The following is a 17,654-nucleotide window of genomic DNA, read 5'->3' on the forward strand; positions in this document are numbered from 1 at the left end:
TCAGGCTCCAGGCAGTCCTGGCAACCACAGGTCACCTGGGAGCAGAGGAAGATGTCCCAGGGCTACCCCGAACTGAAATGGAACCTGAGAACTGGCTCTTATGTTTGAAGAGGAGGTAGAGCATTCAGTGGAGCTGTTGTGGGTAAAAAGAACTCGAAAAGGAAAAGACCAGGGGACTTTGTGGGGGTTGCTTTCTGGCTGCAGTGGTTGAGAAGTAAATCGCGTAATGCACCACGAGCATTACCGCAGCCTTGTGGGCAGTCTGGCTGGGAGAAGGCTTCTCACAGTGCTGAATCTTAGGTCCCGGCACAGCCTTGACAGAACTCATCATCTTTCATCTCAGTACTGACAGGTGCGACCAAAAGAAAGCTCTAAACCTGGCCACAATTTTTATTAAAAATGTTTTCTCTCATTCCATCTACAAGTATAAAAAGTGCTAAAACTCGATTTCTCCAAAATGTGTAGTTTTGACATTGTATTTGCTGTAGGCAATGCTGTAGCCTTGTCATAGAGACATTATATCCAAAATTGTAGTGAAAATGTTTTCCATAAAATCAAGGCTCTGTACTTTTGCGCCAAATCCGGAAAAAACAAAAAAACAAGGCTCTGAATTTAAAATGAAAATGGAATATCTGGAAAATTTTTAATGGAAAATAAAGCTCTATGGTATAAACAGAATTACAGAATTTCTTTTTTACGACTTATGTTTTAGGAATGCAGTTACTCTGTAGATTGTAAATCACCAAACAGCAGACTGCTCCGGGAAAAGAACCGTGCGGAGGATGCTCTGCCTTAAAAAGTCCTGCCTCTTGGTCATCAGCTCTTTATAATTCTCAGTTGAGATGATTCTTTTCACCCTGACCACAATGATCATTGGTATGAAAGACACTGTACCACAGGATGATGTAATGTGCTTATATTTATGCTACTTCCTGGGCAGAGCTTCTGCTTCCCAAATTAGTTCCTTAAGTAGTAATTCTAACACCAATGGATACTTTACCAACAACTAGGTATTTCCTCCATGCCTAAGTCTTCAGTGCACCCTCCAAATCTCAGGGCAAGGCAGCATACTAAAAGGCAGAGGCTGGAAGTACTGGGACAGGGCGTGGGGGCTTGGTTGGGTACCTGTGATAGAACTTCTTTAGTTGGAGGGAACAATATCTCAGTTGGTCAAAATACTTAATGGCCAGGAGCAGTGGCTCACGCCTGTAATCCCAACACTTTGGGAGGTGGAAGTGGGCGGATCACAAGGTCAGGAGATCGAGACCATTCTGGCAAACCTTGTCTCTACTAAAACCCTGTCTCTACTAAAAATACAAAAAATTAGCCAGGCATGGTGGCACGCACTTGTAGTCCCAGCGACTCAGGAGGCCAAGGCAGGAGAATTCCTAGAACCTGGGCGGTAGAGGTTGTAGCAAGCCGAGATCGTACTATACCACTCTCCAGCCTAGGCAACAGAGCGAGACTGTCTCAAAAAAAAAAAAAAACTTCATTGTAACAGTCACGTTTCTCTCTAGCTCATTTGACTCAGGGACTGATGCAATTTAATCTACATTTAATAAGCATTAAAGCAAGGTGTACTGGGAATCTATTTCTTACTTTTTTTTAATATACGGGGGTAATTAAAACACACAGCAAGACAAGAATTCAATAATACAGTGGTTTCTCTTTTAATTCAGAAGCTGCTTACATTACGGCCAGAAGCTACTTGGATTTTATCTTGAGCCACATCTCTCAACTACATAAAGGAAATTTCTTTCCCATTTCCCAAATGAGCATTGTTCAGGGAGGTTGTTTGAGATCAGCAATATGAAACTAGATAAAAACAACAACAACAAATATATCCTTCAAAAGAACACAGTCTAAAGTTACTGAAACAAACACAATGTTATACAAAAAACTATAAAAAACGCAAGGTATGAAAAAAAACCTAGGAGACAAGGACAAAGTACCAAAAGTTGGCACATAAAAATGCTGACTCTAAGCAAGATGAAACACAGTGTAAATTCTTGCTCTTCTACCCCAAGGTGACTTTCTTAGCTATCTCAGAAATGTCCTTTTCATTTGATAATACCTGAAAGCTGTCTTACAAATAAAATGAGGCTCTCTTAGTCAGGTGCCAGAAGATGGAGGCAGGTGAAGAAAGGGCATAACACCTTAGTGGTATCTCCATACAGAACTCCAGGTGGGAATGGCTTGCTTGGGACACAGGTCATCCCTGTGTAACCCAAATGCTAGCTGCAGGGCCCTTCACATACCTGCTTCCAGGAGGGCTGGAGTGACTCTCGGGAGCTTGGGGGTCTGACTGTATTGACCACGTCGGGCCACTAGGACTGATGATGGGTCGGAGGGTGGGGGGAGTTGAAGCACTGCCTCTGTTTATGATGCCAGTTGCCAAATTCAGGTTTGTTACCTAGAAATAAAGTGAGGGAAATAACCTGACTTGAGTTTTTAGAAAGCATCATTAAAAACATATCAAAGAAAAATCAAGTCAAGGCCAACACAATGCTGACCCTTTTGAACTAAAGCTGTGGCTGTGACAAAGGCACCCAGGAAGCAATGGCTCCTGTGCACAAAGAGTAGAAGTGATGGTGGTCAGTGTCAATGTAAGTTAACAAGCATTTATTTTGCTCCTACTAAGTGCAGGGCACTGGACTGTAGCAGGTGCTATGAAAAAGACGAACAACAAAAACAGCAAGAAGCTAGACAAGTAGACAAGGTTAAAAAAAACTAGGTAAACTAGTCTTTCTGCCATTGTTTCCTCATCTGAATGTTCTAAATGCTCAGTAAATTTTTGTTATAAATAACATTAATTATTATAATGCACAAAGAACCCACTGATTTAGAAAGAAAAAAGACGGTTAAGAGAAAAATAGGCACGGACGTCAATAAATAATGTACAAAGGAGAAATACAATTAGCCAATTAAACATGTAAAACTAGTCATCATTTCTACTGGTAAATGTAAATTACAAGGAAGACATGCAAACTACAAGGAAATGCAAGTTACAAGACACCATTTTTGTGTATCATTTTGGTATACAATAATAAAAAAGATAGTATCAACAATGGCAAAGGGTGAAATTAGGTGCTTGTACTACTTGTGTGACTATAAATCGGGAGAATCTTCCTAGAAATCAATTGGCAATATCTTATTAAAATATATTACAATATTTGTACACTTTGATACTACAGTCTAACTTCTGGGAACTATACAACAAAACAATTGTAGATGGTTAAGGACAGGTGACTTTCATAAAAGCAGTCAATATTTACTATGAGTAAATGAGCACATCACACACCTTTAAATTGCACAAGTCTGTTAATAAGTACCATAATAATACTTATTTTACCAGAAGGAAACTGAGGCCTATGACCACACTGAGGCCTGCGAATAAATGGCAGAATGAGAATTCAAACCACAGTTTTTCAACTGCGAAAGCCCGTGTTATTGTTCACTACACTATCCTGTGAATACTGGAAATCAAGCATTGTTTTTAAATACTGAAAAAGGAGATCTAAATGGCTAACAATATTGTTAAACAAATTTTGCCCTAAATAAGACAATATTATGTATGCATTAACATTTTTTTAAAATAATGATATAGGAACATGCTAATATCTCAAGTAAAAGAAAATTGTGGTAGTAAAAAATCACAATATGAAACTGTATAAAGAGTAAATCCAAATTTCCTTAAACACATACGTACACAAACACAAGTGGACAGATGAAGACTAGAAATAAAAATCTAGACTATAAGCAGCATTTATTTCTGAATTATGACTTATTTTCCTCCTTATCTATATTCTCCAAATTTCCTGAACTCGGCATATATTACCGTTTATAATAAAAAAATTTTGAAGTTGTTATGGCAAATACAGACAAATTTAAAACGTGGGCAGTGGTAGTGAAATCAGAAAAGAAAGAATGGTCGTGAGAAGTCTTTCAAAGTAAGAGGCACAGGGACTGTTGAAAAGAGAAGACACAAAGCTGAATACAGGATTTTGAGCATGAGATACTAGAGAGTAATGGTGAAAGGGATCAGACCAGAAATGTAAATTCCAAGAAAAATGTTTTGCTACAAAATGTTCTAAGGACCTAATAATTTTGAAATTACAAATCAGAGAATTATGGATTTTTTTCCTAAAAATTCTGAAAGAAAAAAGGTCATTTTTAGCAAAAGTATAGTGTTTCATTCCTAGTTACAGAATTCAATAACTGAAAACAGCTCAGGACTGTGTCTTTACACCAAAGGACTAAAAATACTTTTCTTGGAAAAAAAGTTGTTTTCCATAGGTCACGAGCAATACTCTTGGTGTCTGTGGAGGCTGCACCATCCAGTGTGGACCAGTCTTTGGAAGAAACCCTCCCCAGCCATACATGACTTACCATTTCTGTCCCCTATGGCTTCTGCCAGGGGGAGAAGAAGGACATATGCTGACTAGAAGACAGGGAAGATACAGTAGCAAATCACGGTAGTAGCTTCTCTGGCTACTAGTTTCTCTGAAATGACTTTTCTTCCTCCATCTTAGGAGCAATGTGGGCCAGGACCTCAGACAATGAACCAGACTCCCTGTAGGCCTGAATTCACTCCTGCCCCACACTGACTCCTCCTCTTCCCTGCCCTGATCATCAGACCTTTTATATTAGGCACGATCTTGAAACTTGAAGAAAAACTACAGTGAGAAAGCTCTTTATGATAACTAACAGCTTCTCCAATTACTGCTTTAGTTGAGCCAAAAACTTAGTAAAGGAGGCTTAATAATTTATAGGGAAATACCAATAAATACACAAAGTGCACACTTTACCATGTATAGTATAAATGGTAGAGTTTGGAGATTAGTGAATGGAAAGGAGAAGAGATAAAAGAAATCTATCTTTTAGCAAGGCTGCTCCTAATTTAGACATCATCATGTGCATCTTAACAGTTAACACCTATGGAACACTCACTACGTGCAATGCCCTTGCATTATCTTTTTTTTTTTTTTTTGAGACAGTCTCACTCTGTCACTCAGATTGGAGTGCAGTGGTGTAATCAGCCTCCCAAGTAGCTGGAATTACAGGCGCCTGCCACCACAGCTGGCTAATTTTTGTACTTTTAGTAGAGACAGGGTTTCACCATGTCGACCAGACTGGTAACACCTGATCTCAAGTGATCTGCCTGCCTTGGCCTCTCAAAGTACTAGGTGCTTGCATTATCTTGATGTGCATTATCTGATAATGATTTAACCCTGAACACTTTAACTCCCTCTGTAACAGCTTCTACTGTTACCCATTTTACAAAAGGGAAAGCCAAACTCAAAAGAGGGTAAACAACCAGACAACAGTCACACACCGATAAGTGACAGGGCCAAGAAGAACAGAGAGTGTTTGCCTTCAAGTGCGTGTGGTCTACTTTTCCCAAATAATACGGTTTAACATTTGAGTCCTTACAGTAGTGGTGTCAGGCACTCTGGGTTTTATATTTCACTTAGTCCTTACCCATTATTCACAGAGGTAGATACCGTTCCACACCGTTTCACAGGTGGAGAAACTAAGGCTCAGAGAGGTCATGATAAGTAATTTGCTCAAAGTCACATAAAAGTTGCCGAACTGGTAGTCTAGTTTTAAAATCTATTTTCTAGTTTGGAAACTAGTAGGAGAACAATCCTAGTTACCCGTAATTATTAGAGATTTTAAAAATGTCATCAGATATAGACCTCAAATTCTGAAAACAGTGATTATACAGAGTGACAAAACTATACCAGCTTTTCCTTGTTTCCTTTTGATTTTAATTCCCACTTGTTAGCCTTCATCAGAAGATATTAAAGAAGCAAAACAAAGAAAAAACATCCTCAGCCAGTTTTGTGTCTTGGCAGGTAAAAGGTGACTTGATCATGAAATTACTTTTGGATTACTGGAGGGTTACGTTTATTCACATAACAACCATTCCTTATGTGAGGGATAAACCAATGAGTGGCAGCCATTGTGATTTCATTTTATGCAAAAGCAAAGTATCATTGTTAATCTCAGAAAAAACAAAAGTGACTGCTACTTAAACAGGAAACTAAGGAATGAGAAAACTTCAAAAGCTTCTCACCTCTCTCTCAAGGATTTCTGCTAAAAGAAAACAAACAAACAAAAACCTGTTCCTACCAAATGAGAATAATCAGCCCCTCTAGATTAAATATTCTACTCCTGCCCTTGTAGGTTTTTTGTCTGGAAGACAGCACATATGCCACAGCCAACACCCCCATACCTTATCCAGCTCTCTCTTCCTAGGACACATTAAGCAACTTGGGTTGACCTGGATATAATCTCAGAATCTTCTTTACACATTTCTCCAAGTAGCCATCACTGATCATTCAGAAGAACAAATAAATCATTATCTATCTCTCTTCTAGAATAATCTTTGATAACGGAAATGTTCTGTAATGTGCACTGTCCAATACAGTAACCACTCACCACATGTAACTACTATGCATGTGAAATATGTGTGTGACGAGGAACTGGATTTTAAACTTTATATAACTTAAAATTTAAAAGCCGGATGTAGCTAGTGCCTACCTTACTGTACAGCACAGCTCTAGACTCTCAATCAGATCTGGCCAAATGTTATATATACAGATTTATACCTGGCTAAAGTCTGCACCAAGCAAATTATCTCTAGATTAAATGAAGCAAGAAAACCTCTGGTCGTTTTTCTCAGCTTCCCACTTTTTCCCAGAATGGGTAGAAGGAGTCGCTGGACAAAAATGAATCTAAGCGTCAATTCTGGCTCTATAACTACCTTGTCCTGCCGAGAGAACACCTAAGGGCAGGGAAAATCTCCCAGTATCTGATTAAGACCTTAATAAACCCTACAAGCCAATTAGGGTTTATACCTGGAGGTTTCTTCCCTAACAGGACAAAAGGATGATGATCATAGATGTCACCAGGCTACATCTTCTTCTCTAAACATCTACATTTCTCCAAATAACATAACAAAACCAGCTTTGATCAGATGAGGAGAAAGTGATGAAGAGCACTTACAGGTACCTGATATGCAATGATGATCAACATTTCATTACTAAATAATTTTTTTTTAAAGAACAGGCTTAAAGTACATGAAGAGACAGAATCACTCAAAAAATCAATCACTGGCTCACCATTTTTGTTAGTAGTTACAGGTTGACTATCTCTTAGCAGAAATACTTAAAACCAGAAGTGTTTCGCATTTCAATTTTTTTTGTATTTTGGAATATTGGCATTGAGCACCCCAAATCTGAAAACCTGAAATATGTAGGTGGCTCAAAACATTTCCAATTTTGGAGTATTTTGCATTTTGGATTTTTAAATCAGGGGCACTCAATCCATAATAGGATATTAAAGTGGCGGTCATAGTCACTGGGCCAGTTGGCTTTTCTGGGCTAATAACTAGAGTCTATGCTACTAAATCTGGGTTTGCCAACTTACAAATTCATGTTATTGTTCACAAAGGGGTCTAGAAAACAGACAGAAGATAGTTTAAAACCCATAGTGTTTTGTTTTGTTTTTCTTTAATTGAAATCATGACTCAAAACATGCCCTATTGATAATGGTAATCAACATCTTTACGTGAAAAACATAGGTATATACACATAAGAAGCTTATAAGTCTGTATTTGGACCTTTAAAATGTTCTACTATCATCAATTTTAATATGCTATTTTTTTTAACAACTACAATAACAGTAATAATAACAATAAAATTGTATTAATACTAATGATACCTAAATTCAATAAACAGTCTGGGCCAAGCACAGTGGCTCACATCTGTAATCCCAGCACTTTAGGAGGCCAAAACCTGTGGATCACTGGAGTCCAGAAATTCAAGACCAGTCTAGGTAAGATAGTAAAACCCCATCTTCACTAAAAATATAAAAATTAGCTGAGTGTAGTGGTGCGTGCTGCTAGTCCCAGCTACTAGGGAGGCTGAGGTGGGAAGATTGCTTGAGTGCAGGAGGTTGAGACTACAGTGAGCTGAGATCATACCACTGCATTCCACCCTGGATAACAGAGCAAGACCCTGTCTCAAACACACACACACACACACACACACACACACGCACGCACGCACACACACAGTCTGTTCCAGGCAATGCTCTAAGCATATTATATGTATATTAACTCACTTAGTCTTCAAGACAGATAGATGGGGAAACTGAGGTTGAGAGAGAAAATAACTTGCTCAAGAACAAGTAATTGTTACGTGTCAGCCCCTGGATTCAATTCCTGGTCTGCCTGATGAAGATTCTCCCAATCTTGTAGTTTTAATCACTGCCTTGTACCATTGAGCCCTGCTCCTTAGAATTCGGTCTCTGGACCAAGAGCACCTGCATTACTGGGAGCGTATTAAAAATGCAGAATCTTGGCTCAGCTCCAGCTGCAGTAAACCAAAATTTGTATTTTCAAGATCCACAGGAAATTTACTTGCATTGTAAAGTTTGAGAAGCACTTGTTACCAGGAATGGTAGGTAAGGAAAAGAGAGAATAGGCAGGAGGAACTATTCAATGCTTCCTCTCTTCCACAAAGCTCAGGGGCAGGGGATTTTCCAAAACACAGCAGAAATGCCTTTGATGGGTGAAGAGCGAGTTATAAAACAACAAAGGGGACTCAAAAGGGAAAATAGTTCCACCAGGAACTTTTAAGTTTTTACTATTTCTCAGTGTTGGTCAGATGCTCAAACATTAAAATGCGTAATCATTAAATATGCCAAGAATGCAAAAGTGGACAAACCAGCTTAGGACAAACTTCAGAAAATTCCAAGATTCCTTGCTATATGCTGCCCTGAGAAATAGTGGTAAAAAAACAAAACAAAACAAACAAACAAACAAACAAACAAACAAAAACCCAAGAAATGTAAGCCTAAAACAATCAACTTGTTCCATATGTCTCTACCCCTGCCTCCCTCTAGCTGGCTGCTGGTTAGCTAAGTGAATAACTGCCTGTGGGAAATCTGGTCACAAGATCCTACCTCCACCTAAGCCTTGGGGCCTGCTTGGCAGATGTTTCACCCCTTGCTCTCCTCCTCCTCCAGCTTTTCCTCTTCCTCTGCTCCCACTCTCCTGGAGCAGCTTATCCAGATGTTCCACTCCCATTCCCTGCCTCATGTCTATTGCCGCGGTGACGACAGTGCGTTTTTCCTTTAGCACCAAAACCCTGTTTATTTTAGAGCCAGCCTTCCGAGTAAGGCAGGTGAGCAAACATCTGAATGTGTGGGGTAGGGACACATTGCATGCATACCATCTAGACAGGTGTGTAAATTATGGTAGGAATAAATACAGGTGATGGATTGAAAAGTGGGTAGGAGAAACCCAGAGAAAGAGGCCAATTTCCGATGGCTGGCCCGCCCAAGTGTTACTGCTTGTTACTAATGTTTGTTAAAAGTCATGCTGCTGCCAACACTATAATTAAAATATGATGGAGCTTCCCTGATGCTTCTCAGAACATACCCACCATCCACCCAGATACATAACCTTTTGGTATATGAAGAGGGTTTGGAGACAAGCCTAGCTATATCAATGCTGCACGCTCTCAAAATGCTGTAGTCCCGAATGCTTAAAAGAAGTCCAAACCTCAAAAGATAATAATAAATACTGTATTGCCTATTACAGGCAAAGCCTCAAGGAAAGCACTAACGCATATGCAGATAAAAATGTAATCCTTCCCTGCCCTCAAGCCATGGAGGAATTTATAATTAGTAGGTCAGACAAGACTGTTAGGAGAGAAAGAAATGTTTAAGACCTCCAGAATGCAACAAGTGCCGTAATAGAACAACTAAGGAAGTTTAAAAAATGGCATCTGAGCTGGGCCTAAAGAACAGTTAAGAGGAAAGAAAAATTATAAGTAAAAATGCAGACACAGACAAGCAGAGAGAATGTCTGAGAAACAGAAAGCAGTCAATTCGGCAAAAGCTTCCAGTGATAGAAGATAGGGACAAACAGATAAACAGCTCGGGGAGGCCCTTGAATGCCAGACTAATGATTCTGTCCTTGGTCTAGCAGACAGCAGTAAGCCTGCTCGCAGTTTCTGACAGAGCCACGTTACGTGAGCCCCTTGGGTGAAGATCCTTCCACGCACATACACGTACGCACTCTCTCTCTCTCTCTCTCATCACCCCCGCCCCTTCTCTCTCCCTCTCTATTTCTCCCTCCCACCCCCCACCTCCAGTTAGCAGCTAGTATGATCAGTGAGTAGAAAAGTGGTTTATGTCTCTGCAAGGCTAGCAAGGAAATTTGGAGTCCCAAATTACCTCTTTTTGCTTGGGCCATGAGGGAGGAACTGCTTTAGAATTCAGGAAAATAAAATGATCAGCGACTGAGTTACTCTTGCTGTGCCCTGAATAATTCTAGAGATGACTTTTGCTTGATTTTGAGGCCTTGGGCAGATGAAATAACAGCTTTGACATATGGATTTTGTGCCTTGTGTGCACAATGTGTACGTTTGTTTCTTCACGGCACTGAAACTGCAAAGGCCTAAGAAACCATCTGCAATTGACTTAAACTAATCTCAGGTTCACAAAGGATGTCTGCAAATTTCATGCACCTTATTTAACAAAATGGAGGCCGGGCGCGGTGGCTCAAGCCTGTAATCCCAGCACTTTGGGAGGCCGAGGCGGGTGGATCACAAGGTTGAGAGATCGAGACCATCCTGGTCAACAGGGTGAAACCCCGCCTCTACTAAAAATACAAAAAAATAGCTGGGCATGGTGGCGCGTGCCTGTAATCCCAGCTACTCAGGAGGCTGAGACAGGAGAATTGCCTGAACCCAGGAGGCGGAGGCTGCGGTGAGCCGAGATTGCGCCATTGCACTCCAGCCTGGGTAACAAGAGCGAAACTCCGTCTCAAAAAAAAAAAAAAAAAAAAAAAAGGAGAAGAAAATTAAGTATTTAAGATTTAAGGTCAGGCACAGCGGCTCATATATGTAATCCCAGTGCTTTGAGAGGCTGAGGCGGGAGGATCACTTGAGGCCAAAAATTCAAGACCAGCTTGGGCAATATAAGAGACCCCACCTCTACAAAATAAAATTTAAAAAATTAGGCATGGTGGTGCATGCCTGTAGTTCTAGCTACTTGGGAGGCTGAGGCCGGAGGGAGCCTGGGAATTCAAAGCTGCAATGATATCACTGTACTCCAGCCTGGGTGTCACTCTACCCTGGATGACAGAGCAAGATCCTGTCTCAAAGAGAGAAAGAGAAAGAGAGAGAGAGAGAGAGAGAGAGAGAGAGAGAGAGAGAGAGAGAGAAGGTGATTTGGTTAATAAGAGCTTAACACAGGAGGAATAACTGGTAGCAATAGTATTATTCCCAATGGAGTTTATAATCTTGTCATCTTGCCACATCTCAATTTCCGCATTATAGCAGGTCCATAAAAATCTCAAATAATTCTTGTCTGAGAAGGTCTAGGAATGGTGTTTCCTAAGATCATTTCACTAATTCAAACTAATATTTATCAGGTACCTACTCTGGGCTTGGCATTCTTTTGAGCATTAAGGATAAAATGAAAAAAACAAACAAACAAACACAGTCAAGTAGCACAGTCATTATGGAAAACAGTACAGAGGTTCCTAAAAAAGCTAAAAATACAACTACCATATGATCCAGCAATCCTACTGCTGGGTATCTAACCAAAAGAAGGCAAATCAGTACATCAAAGAGAGAGCTACACTCCATGTTTACTGCAGAACTGTTCATAATAGCCAAGATATGGAATCCACCTCAGCATCCATCAACAGATGATGGATTTTTTAAAAAGTGACATATATACATAAAGACATATTGTTCAGCCATAAAAAGAATGAAAGCCTGCAGAACATGGATGGAACTGGAGGCCATTATGTTAAATGTAATAAGTGAGGAACAGAAACACAAATATTGCATGTTCTCACTCATATGTAAGAACTATATCTCATGGAGACAGATAGTAGGATAATGGTTACCAGAGGATCAGAAGGGAAAGGGGAAGGGGAGAGAAAACAGATGTTGATTCATGAGTACAAAAATAGTTAGATAAAATGAATAAGTTCTAATATTCGAAAGTACAGTAGAAAAATTACAGTTGACAATTTATTGTGTATCTCAAAATAGTCACAAGGGAAGACTTGTAATGTTCCCAACACAAAGAAAAGATAAATTTTTGCAGCAATAGATATCCCAATTACCCTGGCTTGATGATTACACATTGTATACATTTATCTAAATATCACACGTACCTGCTAAATATGTAAAACTGTGATATATGAATAACCCCAAATCCTTGGTTTCATGGGGATTACAGCCTAAGGTGAGCATATCACTGAAATACATAAATAATGTATAAAACAAGGATACTCACAGATTTGGAGTTTGAGCCAAATTACTGAAATTAATGGTTATATACCACTTAAACATTTTCAAGGGATCTTAACTTGGACACTGTGAGTCCATAGGGCATGAAGACAGAGCCTGATTGAGGGGGAGAGTATTTGAATCCTTTGAAATTTATGCATATTTCTAAGTTTGCATGTATATTTTTTTCAGGAGGAGGAACAAAGCTTTAATTAGATTCTCCAAAGCATTTCTGAATCCAAAAAGGTTAAGAATCACTTCGGCTGATTAAAGGATACATTTGCCTACATGTGCATTCATAGTATCCTCAAAACTACCTCAATGTCATTTGAAAATAACGTTCTTTGTGGTGTTCATATATAAAGGCTCATCAGAATCTGACTGGATCAGCTGGGCATGGTGGCTCACACCTATAATCCAGCATTTTGGGAGGCCAAGGCAGGAGGACCACTTGGGCCCAGGAGTTTGAGATCAGCCTGGGCAACATAGTAAGACCTCATCTCTATACAAAAATTTTAAAAAATAAGAAAAAAAGAATATGACTAGATCAATTGAACATGCCATAGAAGCTTTGATTCCTGCTGCCATGGGGCTCTGAATGATCTGGAATAGGAAAATGCTCCTGACTTGTCTTCATCTGTGTTGCTAGAGCAAACGGTAATCCTTGAATAGGAAATAGCAGTGAACCAACCTCTGTTTCACTCAAGGCAAAAGAAAAGGAAAACCAAAAGTGCCAGATCTGCATCAATCACAAGATTGTCACCAATGGAGAAATATTAGAGAATATATTCAATCAGGAACATGAAAAGAACTATTCTTAAACAGTTACATTTTGAACAGTCCTCCAAAAGCACTTCATGAGCATTTATTGAATCACTGGCAACAGTAACAAATAAACACATGTTTTAAGGCTTGCTTCAATTCCTTCTTCAATTCCTGGATGCTGATAAACCTCAAGAAATTCACACTGCAATTGCCAGGAGATAAGGGTTAAATGTTAATCATATTTTAAAGCAGGTCAGGAAAAGCAGGAAATCTCTGCCGTTCCAATACCTAGCACTAAATTCTCTTGGCATATCTTTCCTCTCTGTTGAGCTCCATCATTTTCATAGCATACATATAGACATTTATTGTTCCAAAATCCAGACAGAGTCCAGATCAAGATTTGCCAGAGACATTCCTGGGAAACCTGGCAAAATGGCCAAATCTCTTTGCAGTGTTTCCGATTTATACATTTAGATTTTGTGTGTTGACAGAGGAGTGGCTGCTGCCGTCATTAAGTAGATTTATTCTTACGGCATCTCTAGTGAGTAACAGGCTGAGTTTTGCCTGCTCAAAGAATCAGTTGACTATATGATAAAATAGTCTGATGAGGAGTTTGCCCAATAAATAACTGATAATCTGAACAGAGCCACATGTTTTGCAACCTGCTTCAAGGAGTGGAGAAGCATTTCTAATCAAGAAAACAAAGTTCAACTCCTCGTTCCTCCGAGCAGGCACAAGTATAGTTTTGGCTACAACTCTGTAACAACATCATGGAACAACATGCTCACAGGGTGAAGTTTAGTCATTCTCGTCTGATGAGAGGTCTGGGTCCTCATTCAAACCAAAAGAGGCAGAAAAATACTGAGGTAAAGAGCATGGAGTCAGATAGAGCTGAGTTTGAGTCCTAGCACAGTAACTTGTCATCTGTGTGACATTGGCAGACTCACTTATCCTACCAGCTTCTATTTCTTTATCACCATTGGCAAAAAATAAGTACCTACATCTCATTAGGTTAAAGAGAGAATGCATATAAAGTCCTTAAGCACAGTGCCTAGTACAAAGTAAGCATCTGATTAATGTCAACTGCTTAATTATGAAGGGCAGGTATGGTCTTATCAATGAAAAACTTTTGACACAGGGTCTTACTTTGTAGCCCAGATTGGAGTGCAGTGGTGTAGTTATGGCACACTGCAGCCTTGACCTCCTGGGCTCAACTGATCCTCCCACCTCAGCCTCCAGAGTAGCTGGGACTACAGGCACACACCACCGTACCCGGCTAATCTTTGTCTTTTTTGTGGAGCTGGAGTTGTGCCATGTTGCCCAGGCTGGCCTAGAGTTCCCGAGCTCAAGAGATCCACCCACCTTGGCCTCCCAAAATGCTGGGATTATAAGGAGTGAGCCACCACATCCAGCCAACAATAGTTTTTAAATACAATATAAAAACCTGCAAAATGTAGAAAAGAAATTCTTTTCAATTTAGCAAGCATGTGATAAGGTCTGCCAAGTACAAGGCCTTGGTGATGAGTTAGAAAGAACTGCATCATGTAGTTTAGTGCAAAACAGGAAAGAAAAGATGCACAATAATCATAATACATCTGTTATATAAAGTGATTAACAAAGGACTGAAGGAGCACAGAGAATAGAAAGATGATTTCTGGCTAAGGCAGCAGAGGGTTCTTCATTGACTTATTTATTCAAAAAATACATATTGAGGGCATATTACTAATATCTAGCAGGCTGGGAAAAAAACTGGTGAAAAAATGGACATGATCCAATTCTCAATGAATTACCTTGTAGTCCAGTTGAATCAGCACATTTTTTGAGTACTACCCATGAGTCAGGTGCTGATGCAGCAAAGGACACTGCCCTCAAGGAGTTCACTGTCTGTTAAAAGAGACAGCTATCTTGGCATACATAGTGTGATGAGCGAAACAGTGTGCATATAAGTGAAGCAGCATCTACACTGAGCCTGGATAGATGCCCAGATCAGACATGGTGACTGCAGAATATTTTCCATGAGGAGAGAGCATAAGGCATGGAGACTAACAGAAATTCTAGTTGAGGTGCACAAAAACATGTGTGACAGGAGGGAGACAGGCTGGAAAAGTAGCCTGGAGCCAGATTCTAAATAAAGGCTTTGAATCACGTTTAATAGCTTGGGCTTCCCATTATAAACAGGAAGGCCCTCAAGATTCTTAAGCAGAAGAGTACCATGATGAGACTTGTGATGAGACTTGTCATTATAGCCAGGCACAGTGGCACATGCTTGTAATCCCAGCACTTTGGGAGGCCCAGGTGGGTGGATCACCTGAGGTCAGGAGTTTGAAACCACTCTGGCCAACATGGTGAAACCCCACCTCTACTAAAAATAAAAAATTAGCCCAGCATGGTGGCAGGCATCTGTTATTCCAGCTACTTGGGAGGCTGGGGCAGGAGAAACGCTTGAACCTAGGAGGCAGAGGTTACAGTGAGCTGAGACTGCACCACTGCATTCTAGCCTGGGCAACAGAGCGAGGCTCCATCTCAAAAAAAAAAAAAAAAGAATCCTTTAGAGCAAAGCGGAAGACTAGGGTGAATAAGAAACCAATGAAGAGGTAATTGCAGCTGTCCATCTGAGAGATGATAAAGGCCTTAAGCAGAACAGTGGGACAGCAGATGGAAAAGTGACAGACAGAATATGTATCAGAGACACTGTAAAGTCTTGACAACTGCCTCAACATAGAATGAAGACGTGAAGAAAAGCACTGATAATCCAACAGCCCCATTTCTAAATTCCCTGGAATTCTAGAATTCCAGTCCCTAGAATTGCAATGTCACTAATATGGAGAAGAACAAAAGGAGGCAAATAGGTTTTAAATATGTTTAAGACTTTTCTGAGTATTTTCAAAATATATTCAAAATACATTGGTACAAAATACATAAGTTATACAAAATACATAAGTATTTCGAATGCTGTGCAATATAGTTAGGTGGAAATGCCTCACAGTTGGAAATTTGGACCTGACTCTCAGGAAGGAGGCTCAAACTAAAGATATATATTTAGAGGAAATCCATAGAAGTGCCAGATGAAATCACATGAGAAGGAACTTTACCCCAGGGGAAACTAAGGAGAAGAAAAAAAGTTCTGAGGATCACTGCCTAGAATTCAGAGATATGCTGGAGGATCCCAAAAGACCAGGGAGAAGCAGATGCCCAGGGGACAGTCCTCCTTCTTCACCCAGAGCCACTCTGCCATGATCGACTTTATACAACTAAGGTCTATATGCCAGTGGCTCTGAAAAACATGCTGAAAATGGAATCTAGTTTTCGGAGAAAGTAGGAGAAAGGAATGAACTCTTAAGAGGAATTACTGAAGGGCTAGAGAAGCTAAGAGAAATTTTCACATGAGAAGCAGTTGGCAATGGTGCCACATGCTGAAGGAAGAAGAGTAAAAATAATGACTGAAGTTGGCAATTCTGAGGTCATCAGTAGCCTTTGAGAGAGGGATGGACAAATGGTAAGAGATAAGGTGAGATTGCAAGAGCACGTGTGTGGGTATGGAGGGGCGGGAGGGAGACGAGAACCAGTAAGGGTGTGTTATTTTAAAAGAAGTCTGGCAGTACAAGGAAGATGAGTTTGAAGGGGTGGCACAGTGAAGCAAAGGCTCTTTTAAAATAAGAGACCATACATGAGGCCAGGAACTAAAGAAAATGGGAGCTTAAAGCCTCGAGACCTAGAAGAGCTAGGAAATGTATCAGATCAATTGGAGCCAGCTCCTAGAACCGAGAGGCACAAGTAGCCAAGAGAAGAATTGGTCTTGATACCAAAACTACCCCATTTTACAGATGAGGAAATCAAGGCACAGGGATGTGAAACAACTTGTCCAAAGTCTCGCTGACTCAAGAGCTTATGCCTTTTTCTACCTACCCTTTTCTGCTTCTAGAAATAAGAAAGGATAACATATATGGTACAGAGAACAACAACTTTTTCTACTAAGAAAGAATATGAAACCAAAGGAACCTGAGTTAGCAAACAGCAACAAAATCCGAGCACAAATGTACGTAAGTTCATATGTGTCCAGATAAACTATGGAGGCAGAAAGAGTTTCCAGTGCCAATTGCTGAAGCATGTGATAAACTGTGCGCCATCTGCTTCAGTCCTAGAGAACATTTGTAACCATTTCAAAGATTTAGCTCTGTCTCTCTTCATTTCATCGTCAAATTGGGATTTCTGAAATTGAGAGTCACTCAAGGCCCACTGTGGACCCTTATGGTGGTGGCTGCTGCAGCAGAAGAAATGATAAAGAATTCCTTTGCACAGAGAGAATGAAAGAGTTTAACTGCTGTGAACCAAACGTTATGTACCTCCACATCTGTCTTTCTCTAGGACCAGTCAGGGAAGTCTCAGGGTAAGGAGCAAAAAAATGAAAGAAATAGATCTTTTTTTCCCCATTCTCCATCTAAATGAAAAATGTGAAGAGCAAAAAGTATCTCCTCCCCTCTCTGTATCTGTCAGCACATTTCCAGGAGGCCTGGCCACATCCTGGGCACTGGCTGGCAGGGGAGCAGAGACTGACGCAGCACATTC

General features: G+C 40.2%; 1 protein-coding gene across 15 annotated transcripts in view; it reads right to left on the bottom strand.

The window, feature by feature from the left end:
- The window catches only part of TTLL5 (tubulin tyrosine ligase like 5), a 280,545-nt gene that overhangs the window by 126,897 nt on the left and 135,994 nt on the right, over nt 1–17,654 (bottom strand). For 14 of the 15 annotated variants that reach the window (XM_039469444.2, XM_074392954.1, XM_074392953.1 and 11 more), the window contains one exon: nt 2,259–2,413. The exons of the other annotated variant lie outside the window; for it this stretch is intronic. In XM_039469444.2, the coding sequence (XP_039325378.1) occupies nt 2,259–2,413 (155 nt within the window). The remainder of the gene's footprint in view (nt 1–2,258; nt 2,414–17,654) is intronic. 15 annotated transcript variants of the gene reach the window in all.

This window comes from Saimiri boliviensis, chromosome 2, assembly GCF_048565385.1.
Source record: "Saimiri boliviensis isolate mSaiBol1 chromosome 2, mSaiBol1.pri, whole genome shotgun sequence".
Lineage (NCBI taxonomy): Eukaryota > Metazoa > Chordata > Mammalia > Primates > Cebidae > Saimiri > Saimiri boliviensis.